General features: G+C 34.6%; 1 protein-coding gene across 4 annotated transcripts in view; it reads left to right on the forward strand.

The window, feature by feature from the left end:
• TAOK3 (TAO kinase 3) overlaps nucleotides 1-19,631 on the forward strand; it is a 180,780-nt gene that overhangs the window by 82,894 nt on the left and 78,255 nt on the right. For 3 of the 4 annotated variants that reach the window (XM_058691648.1, XM_058691650.1, XM_058691649.1), the window contains exons 2-5: nucleotides 484-586; nucleotides 9,543-9,753; nucleotides 17,052-17,123; nucleotides 17,511-17,612. In XM_058691648.1, the coding sequence (XP_058547631.1) occupies nucleotides 9,634-9,753; nucleotides 17,052-17,123; nucleotides 17,511-17,612 (294 nt within the window). In that variant the 5' untranslated portion in view covers nucleotides 484-586; nucleotides 9,543-9,633. Of the gene's footprint in view, nucleotides 1-483; nucleotides 587-9,542; nucleotides 9,754-17,051; nucleotides 17,124-17,508; nucleotides 17,613-19,631 lie in introns of those variants that run through there. The other variant, XM_058691651.1, reaches the window with a different exon arrangement.

Genomic DNA, 19,631 nt, shown 5'->3' on the forward strand with positions numbered 1-19,631 from the left:
TGGGCATGTAGTTTTTTAATAGAAAATAAAGAATAATCATTACCCCCCAAATGCAGAAGATCGGCTATAGGAGAGCCAAAGAGCGGGAAGATAGATGAGTCAATGTAAATCATCATGGCTACTGAAAAAGCAATTTAGAATATAAGCCTTACTGGCAATCAGTAGCATCACCACATGCTGTCAGATTAGTCCTGTCTACTGGTGGCCTCTATTGAGTTTCCCTGGACTCAAACTAATGGAAGTCTCAATATAGATTCTGAAATCTAAGGACACTTTTATTTCCCTGGGATTGCTTGTGAAAGTGTAGCCTAAGCCTTTGATGTGAAAAATCTTACTTTTGCATTTATAATCACAAACAGATGAAGATAAAAGTTTTAACTTCATAATATTACATTTGCAAATACTTAAAACTACCATATGATCAATTGTTGCCTCTTTAATTTTGCTTCTACACTTATGTGTTTTATTCTCCTTTTTCCATAGGTGCATCATAAATGCAAAAGACTGAAGTTTTAAAAGAGGACAAAGGGTTTGCTGCTAAGATGAATCTGAGCAATACGGTATATTTTGTGCCATTCACAAAAAGGTATTATCCATAGATCCATGATACAGCTTTCTTCTATAAAACGGGAAGAGATTATGTCTTCTGGTTTTTCTACAGTTAATATTTATTATATTTTTAACAAAAATGGGAAAGTAAAAATATTGAATTGGAATAAATTTTTTTTACTTTCAAATTATTTCTTTTACAGATTTTCATCATTCTCAGTTATAGCTTACAATTTGGAGAAATATTTGTTTAAAAGAAGTATGCTTACCTAAATTTTCTTGGTTCCCATTATCAAATTATCTTCTGGAAATATATACTGCCTTTTTTGTTGTAGAGCTTTATGATTAGACTTTGAAGTAACATAAGATTTTTCAGATCACTTTTACTGTAATTACAGAAGTAATAGGCTTTGCAGAAAATTTAGAAAATACAGATAAGCAGAAAGAAGAAAATTTAAAATTACCTGAAATCCCTACACCCACTTCAGATAAAACAAGCCTGTATGGAAATCGAAACTTGGAAATCCCTCTACCTGCTTACATCCTGCCTCTTTTGCTAAAACAAAACAAAAAGGACATTGCCTTATGTAAATTCCTAGAAGGATATTACTTGGTCCAAGAATGTACCCATTCTGTTCTTCTGGCAATGTGTAAAAATGACTGTTTCCTTATACCCTCACCCAAAACTGTATCTTTTCTCTATTACTTTGTCAGTTTAGTAGATGAAATTAGTTGTCTGATAATATTAGTTTTTGCTTCTTTGATTACTAGTGAAACTATATGTATTTCATATCGTTAGTAGCCACTGCTAATTATTTTTTAAATTTCCTATCTGCGTCCTTTGACTATGTGGGTGGGTGTACATATATGTTTGTGCTTACTTATATATATGTTTTCATTGAAGTATACTTAACATACAGTGTTATATTAGTTTCAGGTATGTACAGTATAATGATTCAATACATTACTAAGTATGCATCAAGATAAGTGTGCTCTTAATCCCGTGTTTATCTATTTAACCCCTCCACTCACCCATCTCCCCTTTAGCAACAGCCACCAGTTTGTTCTTTGTATTTAAGAATGTTTTGTTTGTTTGTCTCTTTTTTCCTTTGTTCATTTGTTTCTTAAATTCCACATATGAGTGAAATTGTACGGTATTTGTCTTTCTCTGACTTATTTCATTTTGCATTATACCCACTAGGTCCATCCATGTTGTTGCGAATGGCAAGATCTCATTCTTACTTTTACAGCTGAGTAACATTCCTGTGTGTGTGTGTGTGTACACATCACATCTTTATCCATTCATCTATGGACACTTTAGTTGCTTCCGTATCTTGACTATTGTAGGTAATGGTTCAATAAACATAGGCGTGCATGTATTTTATTGAATTAGTTTTTTATTTTCAGTGGGTAAATACCCAGTAATGACATTACTGGAGCATATAGTTATTCTATTTCAGTTTCTTGAGGAATCTCTATACTGTTTTCCACAGTGACTGCCCCAATTTGCATTCCCACCAACAGTGCATGAGTGTTTCTTTTTATCCACATCCTCACCAATACTTGTTATTTCTTGTGTTTTGATTTTAGCCATTCTGACAGGTATAAGGTGATATTTCATTGTGGTTTTGATTTGCATTTCCCTGGTGATGAGAGATATTGAACATCTTTTCATGTATCTGTTGGCCATCTGGATATCTCCTTTGGAAAAATGTCTTTTCAGGTTCTCTGCTCATTTTTTACTTGGGCTATTTGAGTTTTATGGGTGTTGAGTCCTGTAAGTTCTTTATATATTTTGGATATTAACTCCTTATCAGATATATCATTCACAAATATCTTTACCCATTCAATAGACTGCCTTGTCATTTTGTTGATGGTTTCCTTCTCTGTGCAAAAGCTTTTTATTTTGGTTAGTCCCAATAGTTTAATTTTGCTTTTTTTTTTTATTTTCTCTTGCCTGAGAAGACCTATCTAGAAAAATGTTTTTATGGCCAATGTCAAAGGAAGTATTGCCTGTATGTTTTCTTCTAGGAGTTTAATGGTTTGGGGCCTCACATTTAGGTCTTTCATCCATTTTGATTTTATTTCTGTGTATGGTGTAAGAAAGTGGTATAGTTTCATTCTTTTGCATGTAGCTGTCCAGCTTTCCCAGCACCATTTGTTGAAGAGACTGTCTTTTTCCCATTGTATAATGTTGCCTCCTTTGTAGTAGATTGATTGGCTGTGTAAGCGTGGGTTTATTCCTGGGCGCTTTCTCCTGTTTTACTGATCTTGTCTTTTTTTGTGTCAGTACAATTCTGTTTTGATTACTACAGCTTTGCAGTGTATCTTGAAATCTGAGATTGTGATAACTCCAGTTTGTTCTTCTTTCTCAAGATTGCTTTGGCTATTCGGGGTCTTTTTTGGTCCCATACAAATTTTAGTATTATTTGTTCTAGTTCTGTGAATAACGTTGTTGGTATTTTGATAGGGATTTCATTAAATGTATAGATTTCTTTGAGTAGTGTGGATATTTTAATAATATGGTTCTTCCATTTCATTAATATGGAATCTCTTTCCATTTGTTTGCATCATCTTCAATATCTTTCATCAATTTATACAGTCACCTGTCTGATATTAAGAATAACTTTTAACCAGCATATATTTTGCAAGAATTATTTCTACTTCATTTGCCTTTCAGTTTTGTTTATTGAATCATTCTGAAACAACCTTACTGATGTATAAGTGACATACAATAATCTGAACATATTTAATGAATATAATATCTTTTACCAAAATATGTATCTGTGAAGATAGTAAATCTATCCACCATTCCCAAAAGCTTCTTAATACCCCTTTTTAATCTCTCCATCCTACATCTTCTCATTCAACCCTATCCCCAAGAAACCACTGATGTGCTTTCTGTTACTTTAGATTAGTTTGCATTTTCCAGAATTTTATAGACATGAAATCATAAAGTATGTACTCCTTTTTTGGCGGGGGTGGGGGGTCTGTCTTCTTTTCACTCAATGTAATTATTTTGAGTTTCATTCATATTGTAGCATGTGCCAGGAGTTCATTTTCTCACTGTGATGCATTCTATTATCTGCATGCACCACAAATTGTTTATCTGTTCCTTTGTTGATGGGCATTTGGGGGCTATTAAAAATAAAGCTGCCATGAACATTTGTGTACCTGGCTTTGTATGGTCATATGCTTTCATTTTTCTTGGGTAAATACCGAGGAGTGGAATGGCTACATCATATGGTAGATACAGGTTTAGCTTTTTAAGAAGCTGCCAAACTTTTCCAAACTCTATCATTTTGACATTCTCTCAAGCAGTATGTGAAAAAGGTATTTGACACCCTTGCCAACACCTGGTATGCCCATTCTTTTTCATGTTAGCCATTCTAATAGGCATGTAGTAGAACCTCAGGTTTTAATTTGTATCTCCCTAATGAATAGTGATATTAAGCATCTTTTGTTTTGTTTAGTTGCCATCCATATATCTTCCTTGGTGGAGTGTCTATTTTAATGTTTTTCCCATGAAAAAAAAATTTAAGTTTTTTTATTTATTGTGAGAGAGACAGAGACAGCACAAGTGGGAGAGGGGCAGAGAGAGAGGGTGAGAGAAAGAGAATCCTACACAGGCTCCACACTGCCAGGGCAGAGCCTAACACGGGGCTCAAACCCACGAAGCTGTGAGATCGTGACCTCAGCCGAAACCAAGAGTCAGACACTTAGCTGACTGAGCCACCCAGGCGCCTCTAATCTTTTTCCCATTTAAAAAATTGGGTTGTTTACTTTCTTTTTATTGAGTTTTGAGGATTCTTCATAGTTTCTGGATACAATTCCATTATGAGACATATTTTGCAAAAATTTCTTCCAATCTGTGGCTTGGCTTTTCATTCTCTGAACAGAGGTCTTTCAAAAAAGTATGTTTTTAATCTTGATGAAGCCTAATTTATCAATTACTTCTTTTATGGATTATGCTTTTTTTATATGTCTAAGAAATCTTTGCCTGACCCAACATCAGAAAGATTTTTCTTATGTTTTCTTCAAGGATATTTTTAACTGTATGTTTTACATTTAGTTTTATAATCCGTTTGGAGTTAATTTTTGTGATGGCTAGGCATGGATCAAAGAAGATCCCTTTCTTTGTATATGTTTATACAGTTTTTCCAGCACCCTTCGTCGAAGACTTTCTTCACTGAGTTACCTTCACACCTTTATCCAAAATCATTTGTTCACAAATGTGAGGGTCTCTTCTGGACTTTGTTTTGTTACACTGATTTGTTTGTCTATATATAACAGTATCACCCTGCCTTGATAACCATAGCCTTAGGATAAATCTTGCAATTAGATTATGTCAGCCCTCCAAATTTGTCGTCCTTTTTCAAAGTTGTTTTGCTTATTCTATGTCCTTTAGCATTTTCATATGCATTTTAGAATCAACCTCTCAATTTCTTTTTCTAAAGAACAATTAATATTGATTCTTCTGACCTATAATCACAGTTATTTCTCTTTTCAGTCTTTAATTTCTATCACCTTTATTTTGTAATTTTCAATGTATAGATCTTGCACATTCTTTGTCAGATTTATCCCTATGGATTCATATTTTTTTTTTTTAATTTTTTTTTTTATTTTTGGGACAGAGAGAGACAGAGCATGAACGGGGGAGGGGCAGAGAGAGAGGGAGACACAGAATCGGAAACAGGCTCCAGGCTCCGAGCCGTCAGCCCAGAGCCTGACGCGGGGCTCGAACTCACGGACCGCGAGATCGTGACCTGGCTGAAGTCGGACGCTTAACCGACTGCGCCACCCAGGCGCCCCTGGATTCATATTTTTGATGCTATTGTGATGTTTTAAAGATTTGATTTCCATTCATATATGAAAGTAAAACTGAGTTTTAAACATTGATCTTGTATTCTGCCACTTTGATAAAATCACTTATTAATTCTAGTAGCTTTTTGTAGATTGCATTGAATTTTCTACATAGGTGATCACGTTATTTGTCAGTAAAAGTCTAACGTCTTCTTTCCAATCTTGATGCTTTTTAAATTTCTTTTTTCTTGCCTTATTACACTTATATACCATCCAGCACAATATTGCAGACAAGTCTTGAGAGCAGACTTCCTTGACTCATTCCTGATCTTAGGAGGAAATCATTTGGTCTTTGATATTACCTATAAATATTTCATAGATTTCTTTTATCAGGCTGGGGATATTACCTTTTATTCCAGGTTGGCTCAGAGTTTTTATCAGGTTTGAATATTGGATTTTGTCAAATGATTTTTCTGCATCTATAGAGATGATCATTTTGCATTTTTTTCAGATTGTTGATTTGGTGAATTACATTGATTTTTGAGTGTTAAACCAACTTTGCATTTCTGGGATGAATCCCACCTACTCGTGATATATTATCCATTTTATATGTTATTGAATTTTATTTGCTGTAATTTTGTTACAAGTTTTTGCATCTATATCTGTCAAGAATTTGGGGGCACCTGGGTGGCTCAGTTGGTTGGGCATCCAATTTCAGCTCAGGTCATGATTTCACAGTTCTGTTTGTGAGTTTGACCCCCCCCCCCCCACCCCCCCACCCCCCGTTGGGCTCTGTGCTGACAGCTCAGAGCCTGGAGCCTGCTTTGGATTCTGTCTCCCTCTCTCTCTCTGCCCCTACCCCGCTTGTGTACTTTCTCTCTGTCTCTCTCAGAAATAAATAAACATTTTTTAAAAATTATATATTTGAAGAATTTTGATCTGTTTTCTTTACTGTAATGTTAGTTGTTTCTGGTGACAGATAATAAATCCAGTCCCCATTACTCCATCTTGGCTGGAAGCAGAAGTTCATTCATTATATTTTTTTAAGTTCTAGAAGTTATTAATTGTATGTAGTCAGACTTACTGATTTTAGTTAACAACTTTTGCCTATGATATCTTGCTTATTAATTAAATATTCATCTGCAATTTATTTTAGAAGTTTTTATGGTCTCATTTTTTAATATTTAAATATTCATTTCTTTTGAGAATTAATTTAATCTATAGTATGACATAGTGATCTATGTGTTTCATCCAAATGATTATCCATAGTACTTAGCTTTATTCACACTGATGCCAAAATATTCAAAAGTTTAGAATATATTTTGACGATTGAAAAGATTTTACTTCTCATAAGTTTAGTTCGTAGATCTTTTTGTTTTTCTTTTTTTTTTTTTTTTTAAATTTTTTTTTTTCAACGTTTTTTTAATTTATTTTTGGGACAGAGAGAGACAGAGCATGAACGGGGGAGGGGCAGAGAGAGAGGGAGACACAGAATCGGAAACAGGCTCCAGGCTCCGAGCCATCGGCCCAGAGCCTGACGCGGGGCTCGAACTCACGGACCGCGAGATCGTGACCTGGCTGAAGTCGGACGCTTAACCGACTGCGCCACCCAGGCGCCCCTATCTTTTTGTTTTTCTTAAAAACAATCTCATAACTTCTTTTTTTTTGCAGTCTTCAAAAGGGATATCTTTGACATAATGCATTGTTTCTCTTTTCTTTTCTCAAACATAAGCAGTGGTGGCAGTAGCACTTTTTGAATATTAGTTGTGTATTAGTCACTTGACTGACAACTAGACTTTTTCAATAGTATTGATATATTGACTTTATGCTTGATTATCAGCATTCATGGATTGACAGGATGACCTTCCACGATTACAGGCATAGTGCTGCAGGAGAATCCCTTTTTCCTGTTTAAAACCTTCAATGGCCCCCCAGTATACTTAGGATGAAGTACAAATTTCTTAATATTGTTTAAAAGGTTTACTGTGATTTTCCTTGGCTTAACGCCAACTTCATATTTTCTCCTTCCAACTCTACCATACGTCCATATTGAAAGAACTACTTTTATTTTTCCTTAAAAAAGCATGCTTTTTCATATCCAAGAAAAAAGAGACTGGGTCACCCAATTATATGCTTCTATTAATTGTTTTTTTTCCTTTTTTATCATAGCAATCATTTATAACCATTTTGTTATTTGTATCATTATAGTGTAATATTTATTCCCCCACTGGACTCTAAGCCCTTTAAGGACAGGGACAACATCCCATTTGATGTGGGACCAACACCCAGTATGTGCCTGGCATACTAGGCACTTGACAAATATGTGTTGAGTCAGGGAAAGGGTTGACTGGATAGATGGATACTTAGGGTGATGACCTACATATTCTAATGCTCTAACTAGACTAACCATATGAAGTAATATACAGTGTCACCTAAGGCTGTCATATCACAAGAGAAAAATTCTTCTTAGCACTAACTAGTTGTACTTCTTTGTTAATGACCCTCTCTTTTCTCTTCTCCTTGAACGAAGCCTATTGGCTCACGTTTTTAAAAGTACAATTTTATTGGCCAATAACTAAATTTCTAGCATAGTAATCTAATGGGTCAAGGAAGAAACAGAAACTGTCCCGTGTGTTGGAATGATTGATTCTCGTGGGAGGTGGTATTTATAATAAAAAATATAGGTGAAAGTTAATATTTCAATATTTTTCAAAAAATACAAAGGATGTATGCCAACTAAGTGTAGCTATTAACAACCAACATGTAAGAATGTCAAAATAATGTGCTTTTATTAATAGAAACTTTGAACTCAGAATGTTTTGTATAACAAAGAACCTGCCTCTTTAAGTGAACATTTAGCATGGTCTCCAAATTATGGCAATTTGTTACTTAATTACCTGATCTGTATGTATATATTGTATATTAAGAGCATGGGCTTTACAGTTTGATCTGGGTTTGAGCCCCAGTCTGACAAATACTACCTGCCTGATAATGGGGGAGTAGTTTTGCCTTTCAGTCTTCCTTAGTTTGTTGTATAAAATCAAAATAATAAAGTCCTGCATTATGAAGCTGTTGTAGAGATTAAAGAAAATAACATATACATATATGGAATTTAGTGTTGCCTGACACATAATAGTGCTTAATGAATGTTAGCTGTTATTATTTCAATGTTAATTAGACCAAAATGCTTTTAAAAATAGAATAGATTTATTGAGGTACAATTTTAATACCATGCAATTCACTCATTTAAAGTGTACAATTCAAAAAAAATAATGTAACAATTCAGTGGTTTTTAGTATATTAACCGTTGTGCAGCCATCACCGCAGTTTTCTTTTTTTCACAGTTTTAGAACATGTTCATCACTCTAAAAAGAGAGCCCATCCCTTTTAGCTATCACCCCCAAGCTCTCCTTCCCCCAGCCCCAGGCAACCAATAATCTACTTTCTGTCTCTATAGATTTAGTTCTTCTGGGTGTATTATATAAATGTAATTGTGCAACATGTCATCTTTTGTGACTGGCTTCATTAACTTAACATTGTGCTTACAAGTTTCATTCATGTTGTAGCGTATATCGGTAGTTCATTTCTTTCTATGCCTGAATAATATTCCACTGTATAGATGTACCACATTTTGTTTAATCATTCACCAAATGGACATTTGGGTTGTTTTCACCTCTGGCTACTATGAATCATACTGCTACCAATATCCATGCACACGTTTTTGTGTGGACATAGGTGTTTATGTTTTGGGCTTATACCAAGGAGTAGAATTTCTGGATCAAATGGTAACTTGATGTTTAAGTTTTTGGTGAACTGCCAGTCTGTTTCCCAATGGTTTCACCATTTTGCATTCCCACCAGCAGTGTTGGAGGCTCTAATTTCTCCACATCCTTGCCAATGGTTATTTAAGTTTTTGATAGTAGTTATCATAGTGGGTATAAAATGGTATATTACTGTGGGTTTAATTTTTATTTATCTAATGAATAATTGGAATATCTTTTCATGTGTTAATGGTCACTTGTGTATCTTTGGAGAAATGTCTATTCAGATCCTTTACCTGTTTTTCTTTTGAGTTATTTGTCTTTTTATTATGAAGTTGTAAGACCAAGATGCTTTCTAATATTAATTTGTATTGCAGCCAACCAAGATGTTTTAGAAATAAGTTGATAGCAAATCTTATTTTTCTACAGGTACTAAAAACTTACCACCCAAAAATTTTATAAATGAGAGATAAGGCTGAGTGGGATATCAAAAGCAAAACGTTTGCAAGTACTGGTCACCATGCCTAAAGGGGTGCCAAAGCACCCAGAGATTGCTGATCTCTTCTACAAAGATGATCCTGAAGAACTTTTTATTGATTTGCATGAAATTGGACATGGAAGTTTTGGAGCAGTTTATTTTGTAAGTAATTTTAGAATGGTTTAGAGAGATTAAATTAGGGAAGTTTGAGTTCTACACATTCTATGACTTGTAAAATATACTTAGTTTTAATGTTTATTCTACAAATTAAATGTCTACAGTGGAGGCAAACAGTCATTGCTGAAAATCCAGTCCTAGAATTCTAGGCATTATTAAAGTCAGTGGTATCTATATCAACTGATTCTGCTATCACGGTACTCCAAAAAATGTTCTAAGCTTGAATTTGAGCCCTATGCATTTTCTCTATATGCCAAGCTCTTTTTTGCCTCAGGGCCTTCCTATAAGCTATTCCTCCACCTAGAAAACTCAGCACATTGCATCCCCATCCCTGCCTAACTCTTGCTTATCCTACAGATTTCAGATTAAGTCAGCTTACATCCACAAGATTGCCTTTCCTGTTCAACTTTCCAGCACTAAATTAAGACCTTTATGACCTCATAGCACCCTGTGCTTACACATTGTTGCGTTTATCATGGTTATAATTAAATAATTATGTGCGAGAATTTTTGAGTCATGTATGTCTCTACCCCGACATAGGCACCATGAGGACAGGGGTTCTGTCTATCTTATTCATTGCTATATGCCCAGTATCCTGTATAATGTCTGATAGTAATAGGAACTCAATAAATGATGGACAGATGGGCAGATGGATGGATGAACATTATGGCCACACCGACAGATGGCCTAACAAAGATTTTTAGTAACGTTTCATGTCAAGTCAGTGTTTTAGGTTAAAGGGTACAAGGCTTAGCCCCCTAAAGTCAGTTTGAATTCCCAGAATGTGATTATCTTCTGATGAGAAGAATGAGAAGTGGCTGAAATGTTACCTTAGCTCATCACCTGAAATTCATTACAGAAAATTTAGTTGGTCATTTACTTATTTAACCTTAGAAGCTTGCCTCCTCAAAGTCACAAAAACTTCCTTGAGAGCAAAGTAATCCATAAAAGCAAAGTAATATTTAAGTACTACTTATTGCTTGTTTCTCCTCTCAACCTGTTATCGAATCTGTTTTGTTTTGTTCTGTTTTAACTCTTTGACTTTTAGGTGATCCTTTATGTTTTGACATCTAGGTAGGGCTTATCTTCAGTTGTCCTTCCAAATGAGATTTTATTAATTGCATGTTTAGCTCCTCTTTTTGCTTCTGGCCAAATCTTCAGCCTGGGTTTTCCCTGAACTCTTTCTCATCCCTTCATGTCTGCGCTCAGCACTACTACATTTCTCCTTGACCCCCCTCTAATACTTGGCTTCCACTCACGTACATTTTATCTTTGAGTGACCGTCCATGGCTGAAGAGGGTGCTAATTTTCTAGTCAACACTTCTCTGTTAGTCTTTAGGCTAAGAATAGTATTTAAGGCCCAGTCAAAGTCCTGTCTTCCTCAGTCACAGGGATGCTTTTATTTTAAGTCTATTTATTTATTTGCTTATTTATTTACTTAAAGTAATCTCTACTCTTAATGTGGGGCTCGAACTCATGACCTCAACATCAGGAGTTACATGCTCTACCAACTGAGCCAGCCAGGCACCCCAGGGATGCTTTTTTTTAAAAATTTTTTTAAAAAATTTAATGCTTTTTTTTTTAATTACAAATATACATACAGAAGTGTGCATAAATACATACCCATATATCTTAATATACAATTTAAAGAGTAATTAAAAGGTAAATCCTTTTATAAACACCAGTCTTGGTGTTTTATAAACACCAAGAAATAGAATATTTCCATCACTCTGGAGGCCCCACTCATATTAGGGGAGTCCACTATTTTGAATTTTATGGTGATTATTTTCTAGTTTATCTTTTTTTTTTTTTTTTTTTTTTTGTTTTGTTTTGTTTTGTTTAAAGCAGGCTTCACACCCAGCATGGAGCCCAGTGCGGGGCTTGAACTCATGATCCTGAGATCAAGACCTGAGCTGATACCAGGAGTTGGACGCTTAACCAACTGAGCCACCCAGGCACCCCTCTAGTTTTTCTTTATATGTAACCCACAATATAATTTGGTTTTGCCTGGTTTTGAACTGTTTAAACGTGGAAACCTTCTGTATATGTTTATTGGTGGCCTATTTATTCTGCTCCAAGACACTTTCCTCAGCCACCTTTTCTTACTTTCCTTCTATTTATAACTCCTTCATCCTCTCAGAGTCTCTCTTGGCCAGAGTCAGAAGGTAGTTCCAATCTCTATTTGATTCATATTTTAAAAAGCAGCTAAACCCCTCTCAAAGTTCTCCTTTAGAATGACTACAATAAGCCAAGCATGTTTTGAAACTTACTAGCAAAGCTTTGGACTAGGGACCTACTTTATAATAGGCCACAGAAGACCTACTCATTCATTTGCTGTTTGAGCTAAGGCCTGTCTCTTTAGCCAGAGTATATGCATTTTGAAAATGAGGACTGTTTCTACTATTTCTTTACAACTCTAAAGGCTAGCCAATGCCCGTTTACAGTAGGCACTAAATATATGTTATTTGTTGATATGATAGATGGGAGAAATAATAAAGATATTTGGGTGGTTTTGAAAATGTAATCATTAACTATATTGTATATTGTATTGCCTGTATACAAAAGTGAGTAGTACAGGCCCATATATACCCGTAAGGCACTAAAAAACAGATTAAAGAAGAATTAACTTACACTTTACTGTAAAACTTAGAAAAACTTTAATTTTTTATCTATAATGGTCATGTGGTAACACCTTAAAAAAACAGATTTCTCACTGGCCACAATAATGTTTATGTGTAGTTCCTCCCTCACTGTTAATAGATTCTTCCTCTTGTCACTCATACCGTGATGACCAAGAAGACCGTCATCTCTTCTTTGGGCAATTGCAGTAGCATCCCAGCCCACCTCTGTGCATCCACTCTGGTCTCTGTTTAGGCTGCTGTCCATACTATAGTGAGCTTAGGGGAAAAAGAAGTGAGTCTGATCACAGCATCTTTTTCTGTAAAGCCTCCAGGGGCTCTCTGTTCTTAGACTGAGATCAAAACCCTTACTGTAGCCAGCCTTCAAGGTCTTCCATGATGTGGTCCCTGTGTGTACTTGAGACATATTCCCACTCATTCTCATTGCCCTCGCTATAACATAATAGCTTTCTTTTGACCATTGTCATAGGATCTTCGCATAAAGTGTTCTCTCCGAAATGTTTCCCCTTCCCCTTCTCCTTCTTAACTCCTGTTCCTCTTTTAGCTCTCAGCTGAAACCTCATTTCCTCAGGGAAGCCTTGCCTGACCTGCCGGAGTCACATCCTCCCATTTTTGTTTCTCAGAGTAACACATACCCTTCTTCCTAGCAACCGTCACAGTTGCAATTTTACATTTGTTTGTTATGGTATTTTCATTACTGTCTATGCTACTATACAAGAGGTAGGTACTGGGCATATTTACTCACTTCTTAGCCCCATACCTGACAATTTTTGAATGCCTATTAAGTATTTATTGAATGAACAAATGAATCATAAAGAACTCAGAGAAGTTGGTACTGCTAATTAGTACTTTTCATGAATCCTAGCCATGCTGGCAAGCCATTAAGATCAGATTCCAGCAACCAACATTTTTATACCTAAACACTATAATTGTGTTAGACTTTTTGTAGTTTACAGCTTTTACACAGAATGTTGCCAAGAAATATGTTTAAAGTGAATTGTAAGCTGGCACAGCTCTCAGAATCAATCAACTGAGAATATTTTCAGAAAAAAAATGGAAGCTATTAACTTGGTAAAATATCTGTGTTTGCATTTACATAAGTAATGCAGAAATTAGCAGTATTAACACATCAGACAGTAAGAAATTCTATATTAAAGGAAAATAGAAACAGGCTGGGCATGATTATTTTTGTATTCACTTAAACACAACTACGAAGCTTCTACGTTTCCACTGTTGCCTTGTTGAACTTAACATATCTTCTATAATCCACCTAAAGCTGATGATTAAGTTCTGTTCTTCTGGGTATACTTATTACCTTTCAGTTTTAGTTGAGACTTAATAACTAAGGCAAAAAGAAAAACTTATTTTTAATGCTTATGTTTCTCTATAAATTAGCAACAAGTGGACAGTAATCTAATTGTAGCTGGAAATGGTTAAGAAAATATCAGAAACAGTACTCTAAATATTTTTTGAATCAATGATCTTGCTTAAACTCCCTGAGATCATTAAGACTATTGGAAGTGTTAAATATGAATACTAAGTTTTAAGAATAACACTTGAAATAAATTTTTTAAAAAGGGGACACCTGGATGGCTGAGTTAGCTAAACATCCAATTCTTAATTTCAGCTCAGGTCATGATCTCACACAGTTCATGGGATGGAGCCCCAAATCGGGCTCTGCACTCAGAGCGCAGAGCCTGCTTGGGATTCATTCTCTCTCTCTCTCTCTCTCTCTCTCTCTCTCTCTCTCTCAAAAATAAATAAATAAACAGACAGTAAAAATTTTTTTAGAAAGGGGCGCCTGGGTGGCGCAGTCGGTTAAGCGTCCGACTTCAGCCAGGTCACGATCTCTCGGTCCGTGAGTTCGAGCCCCGCATCAGGCTCTGGGCTGATGGCTCCGAGCCTGGAGCCTGTTTCCGATTCTGTGTCTCCCTCTCTCTCTGCCCCTCCCCCGTTCATGCTCTGTCTCTCTCTGTCCCAAAAATAAATAAAAAACGTTGAAAAAAAAATTTTTTTTTTAGAAAGAGTAACACTTGAGATGTGTAGAAGTGGTAGTCATTCATAATATTATATGAAGTACTGGAAAGCTGAGACCCCACTGATAGTTTCCTTTCTGTGTACTAAAACATTGATTTTTCCTTGAAGTTTCATTTGTGAATTTTAACCAGTATAAAATTGCATTAAAAACTTCACATCGGGGCGCCTGGGTGGCGCAGTCGGTTAAGCGTCCGACTTCAGCCAGGTCACGATCTCGAGGTCCGTGAGTTCGAGCCCCGCGTCAGGCTCCGGGCTGATGGCTCGGAGCCTGGAGCCTGTTTCCGATTCTGTGTCTCCCTCTCTCTCTGCCCTTCCCCCGTTCATGCTCTGTCTCTCTCTGTCCCAAAAATAAATTTAAAAATGTTAAAAAAAAATAAAAAAATAAAAAAAACTTCACATCTAAACAGACTCTTAACAATAGAGAACAAACGGATGGTTTCCAGAGGGGAAGGGAGTCAGATGGTGGGGGAAATAGGTGATGGGGATTAAGGAGTGCACTTGTTTTGGTGAGCACCGGGTGATGTATGGAATTGTTGAATCATTAAATTGTACATCTGAAAGTAATATTACACTGTATGTTTAACTGGAGTTTAAATAAAAACTTGAAAAATAAATTTCACATCTAAGAAAAATCAACATGGAAATGTTTTTCAATTTTCAAGTCTGTGCTCCAGTAGACAGATTGTGTAAGCAAGTATACTTACAAAGTTCTAAGTAATGATTACTCTGTAAATGTAAAGAAATGTATTTTTATTCTAGAGAGGTTCTTTTTTCAAAAGTCTCTGGTTCCAAATAAGCATTGATTATAAATAAGCTTAATAAGCAGTTAGATAATACCATCTGATTCCATATTTGTCCTTCTTTTTTTCTTTTTATAAAGGTTAAAGATTTGGTTTAAAAAAAAAAACAAAAACCCTGCAAGTTAAAATTACTCATTGCTTAAGCATTTCTTAAGCCTTTCCCAGGCTGCTTAAGCTGCACAGTAGATAGATTCATCCTCAAAATATCCGCTTTTCAGATACAATCACTCTAACCTTTATTGAAATACTGAATTCGCATCAACTTTTCTTTGTTGCTGTCATATAAGCACTGTCTTAGTGTTAAATTTTAAAAGCCAGCAAAATGTGAGAGATTTTGTTTTCAACAAAAGTCCATCTGTACCTTATAAATGAACAAAATATCTAAAAAAAAAAAAATGCCTTTGTCGAGGCCTGCTGATTTGAAAACTCTAACTAGTAGACACCTTGTTTTTATAATAGGTACTTTTACCTTTAGAGCTTATAAAAAAAATTTTTTTTTTCAGTAAGTGTTCATTTTGTCAGCAGTTTGTCATTCAGTAAGACTCTGGGATTGAATTCTTTTTACATAAATAAGTTATTGTTTATTTTTTAATTTAAAATTTTTTTAATTAGAAATTCAGTTTTATTTGAGGAGCTTCTTTAAGTGTATTTAAGAAACTGATTATGCATTTTTCTCTAAAATTGATGACCTGATTTTATCAGGGAGTGAATTTCTAATCTCTTACTTCAGAAACACCACTATAGCTTTATTGGTTTACAATAATAATATCATAGCACCAAAATAGCTCACTTATATCAGGAGTGTGTCACTGATATAGAGCCCTGTTATTAAAAGAAAGCCAAAATTAGATAATCTTTGAATGTCTGACATTTATTTTTCTGAAAATTTTAAGGAAATTATTTATTTTAAATCTCTTAAGTAGGAGGAAGACTATTACTTGACCTGTTATTTTCATGTGTGCTTTCAGTGAACTATTGTATTTTGGGTGTAGAAAAGATAAATAGAGATATCATGAGCCAAGGCAATCTTTGTAGATGAATACACACACACATATATATGTATATACGTAATACGTTCTCATTATAAAATATAAGTGCCTTTGGAAGTGAAAGTCCCTTTTAAGATTTATCTTCTGCATTGTTCAATGTAGTAGACTATTTAGATTTAAATTAATTAAAATTTAAACTTCATTTCCTCAGTCACTCTAGCCACATTTCACATGCTATCCTATACAATGTAGATATAAAACATTTCCATCATGACAGAAAGTTCTATCAGACAGCACTCCTCCAGGGATTATCACTGATACATATTCTGGTATAAATTCTTTCATATTTTTTCTTCACATACATCACATTATTACTCTTTGGCAAAAGTAAGATAGTATACAGCTTGTTTTTTGTCATTGTATTTTTTACATCTTTCCATTTTACTCTATATTTATATAGATTACCTCATTCTTTTAATGTTTACCTTATTATATGATCCTACCACATTTATTTAATTGATTGTCCATTGATGGACGTTTCACATGGTGAAGCCAGTGTGGACGTTTTGGAAATTTGCCTTGTTTTTGTTTGATTGGATATATTTTGTTAAACCCTAATCCTTTTTTATGTTATAGTATTTGCATGTATATAGATAAGGATGAAAAAAAGTTGTACCTTACGGTGGGGTGGAAGTGTCTCTCTAGCCTAAAAGTTACAGCGTCTTTAAATTGTGATAATGAAGTTAATGAAATGTTAAAGTGGCTGAAACATCATCATTCTTTTTATTTTTTTTTTTTCTTCTACTCTCTCAACACAGGCCACAAATGCTCACACCAATGAGGTGGTGGCAGTTAAGAAAATGTCCTATAGTGGGAAGCAGGCAAATGAGGTATGTTAAAGACAGTTGTGTACCTAAACTGACATAATCTAGTTAGTATGAAATTGACAGTAGAAACAAAGTTCTTTAAACGTTACTTTATCATATCTTTTTTATTCCTTTTTGTAGAGCATATAATAAATATTCTTAATATTCTAACTCAGTCAACTAATTTGTGGAATAGAACATAAGTTAGTGTAATAGATTTATTATATTTGCTAATAGATTTCCATTTACAGGTACTAAAATTAAATAACACAAGTTTAAACAGCGTCTTCATTTATTAAACATTTACTTTGTGCATTTAAAATAACAAAAAGAATATTATATATGTATAGTTGCTAATAAAATACTATTTTCAGTCTAAAAATTGTATCATTTGCTTTATTACTTCAATAGAAATGGCAAGATATTCTTAAGGAAGTCAAATTTTTACAACAATTAAAGCATCCTAATACCATTGAGTATAAAGGTTGTTACTTGAAAGAACACACTGCTTGGGTAAGTCAGAGGACCTGTATTATTTATTTCCTGTTAAAATTTTTTTTCTATTTTTTCCATTATCTCTTTGATCTGTAAAATTGTCAGCCTCATTTTTGTCCCATTGACTTTTGTTATCAGTATTCAACATGTGTTAATACCTCAGAGTGTACCATGTGGTATATACATTCTATAAGATCAATATGATGCCTAGCCTATGGGAAATTTTATTCTATAAATAATCAAAAACAGTGAAATTTTAATATCCTCTTATAATGGTTTATTTGCAAAAGTAAAAGAGCCTTTTATTCTCATCCTAGAATTTTTATCTTCATTATTTCTCACCCCCCTACTCCAATTCCCCCAAAATTTGGAATCGTGCTTGGTGTTACCATCACTGTCTAAGTATTTTCAAACATGGCCTAGCATATGAGTAAAATGAAATAAGTCTTTTGTTCCACTCTGTCTTTTGAGTATATTTTTACACGATCGCACTTCTGTTTTTAGGTTAACACCTTAGGCACTGTTGAGTCCATCAAGAAGCTACACTTTGTGCTTTAGCAAACTGCATCTTCCAGTTTAAAGTCCAACCTAACATTTACTGAGATTCATTTGTTAAGAAGTTACCATGCATAAGTGCTTTCCTATACGTGCTCTCCAGTTAGGGAATGGAATTTTTGTTCCTAGATCGACTATCCAACAAAATACTTAAACATTTCTTTTCAAGAAGCTTTTAAGATATCTAGAGCCATTGCTTCTGTTCTGAGCAGAAGAAATTAGAGGAGTATCTCATTATGTGGAAATCAGTTCTCTGGCAACCTCCACCATCTTGAAGGAGTCAAGAAAGGGATTTTAAACATGCAGAATAAATGTTACAAAATTAAGTGGTAAATCTCATGTGTTTCGAGTCTTCAGAAAATCCTCTGAGCTCTTATTTAAAGCCTATTTACTCTGAGATTACATAGAGTGCTAGTAAGCTTGGTTAACTAGTCTCTGTCCACAGTGGATTTGATAGGCTAAATAGAAGGAGCTCATAGGAACTAAACTGCTGGAGACATGCCTACAAACAGCCACAAGACTAATGTGACCAGAAGGAAGAAATAAGGAAGTTAGAAAGCAGACCTAATCACTTAAAAGTAGAGCAACTGGAGCTGTTTAATGTCAGGAGCAAACAACCAGCCACAGTTCAGATGTCCTCGTGTGACTAACAGTAGGGAAAAGAATGTACGTGACAAAAACATAGAGTTAACATATAATTTTAAACAATATAACTGTAACTGTAAACATTTTCTCTCCATTTGGTTTTAAAGTTCTATGTTAATATTCTACATACCTAGTTAAAGGAAGTTATATATGCATACTAATATACTTAGTTTAAGAAACAGAAGCTCAGTCAGCTCGACTTCGGCTCAGGTCACAATCTCACAGCTCGTGAGTTCGAGCCCCGCGTCGGGCTCTGTGCTGACAGCTCAGAGCCTGGAGCCTGTTTGACATTCTGTGTCTCCCTCTCTCTCTGCCCCTCCCCACTCACACACTCTCTCTCTCAGAAATAAAAATAAACATTAAAAAAAAAAAAAGAAGTACGAACTTCCAGTTACAAAATAATGGTGATAAAAAGTACAGCATAGGCAATATAGTCCATAATATTATAGTAACTTCATATGGTGACAAATAGTAACTACATTTAGGGTGGTGAGCATTTCATAATGTATATAATTGTTGAATCACTGTGAAGTATACCTGAAACCAATACAATATTGTACATCAACTATACTTCTTTAAAAAATAAATAAAATTAATGTTTCTGATTCTGCTTCTTTTAATGTCAAGCAGAAAACTATAATATGTCAAAACTTTAAACTCCTACATTTCTCATGTTGTTTTAAATTATTCTGTAATGGAATAATGTTAACTTATTATGTAGAGTTATATATTTAATTACATATAGGTATATAAAAATTTAATATTTTAGATATAAACATATAACTATTATACATAATAATATGTAATATGTGTGATATGTATCATGTACCTGGAATT

This window comes from Neofelis nebulosa, chromosome 11 (assembly GCF_028018385.1).
Source record: "Neofelis nebulosa isolate mNeoNeb1 chromosome 11, mNeoNeb1.pri, whole genome shotgun sequence".
Classification (NCBI taxonomy): domain Eukaryota; kingdom Metazoa; phylum Chordata; class Mammalia; order Carnivora; family Felidae; genus Neofelis; species Neofelis nebulosa.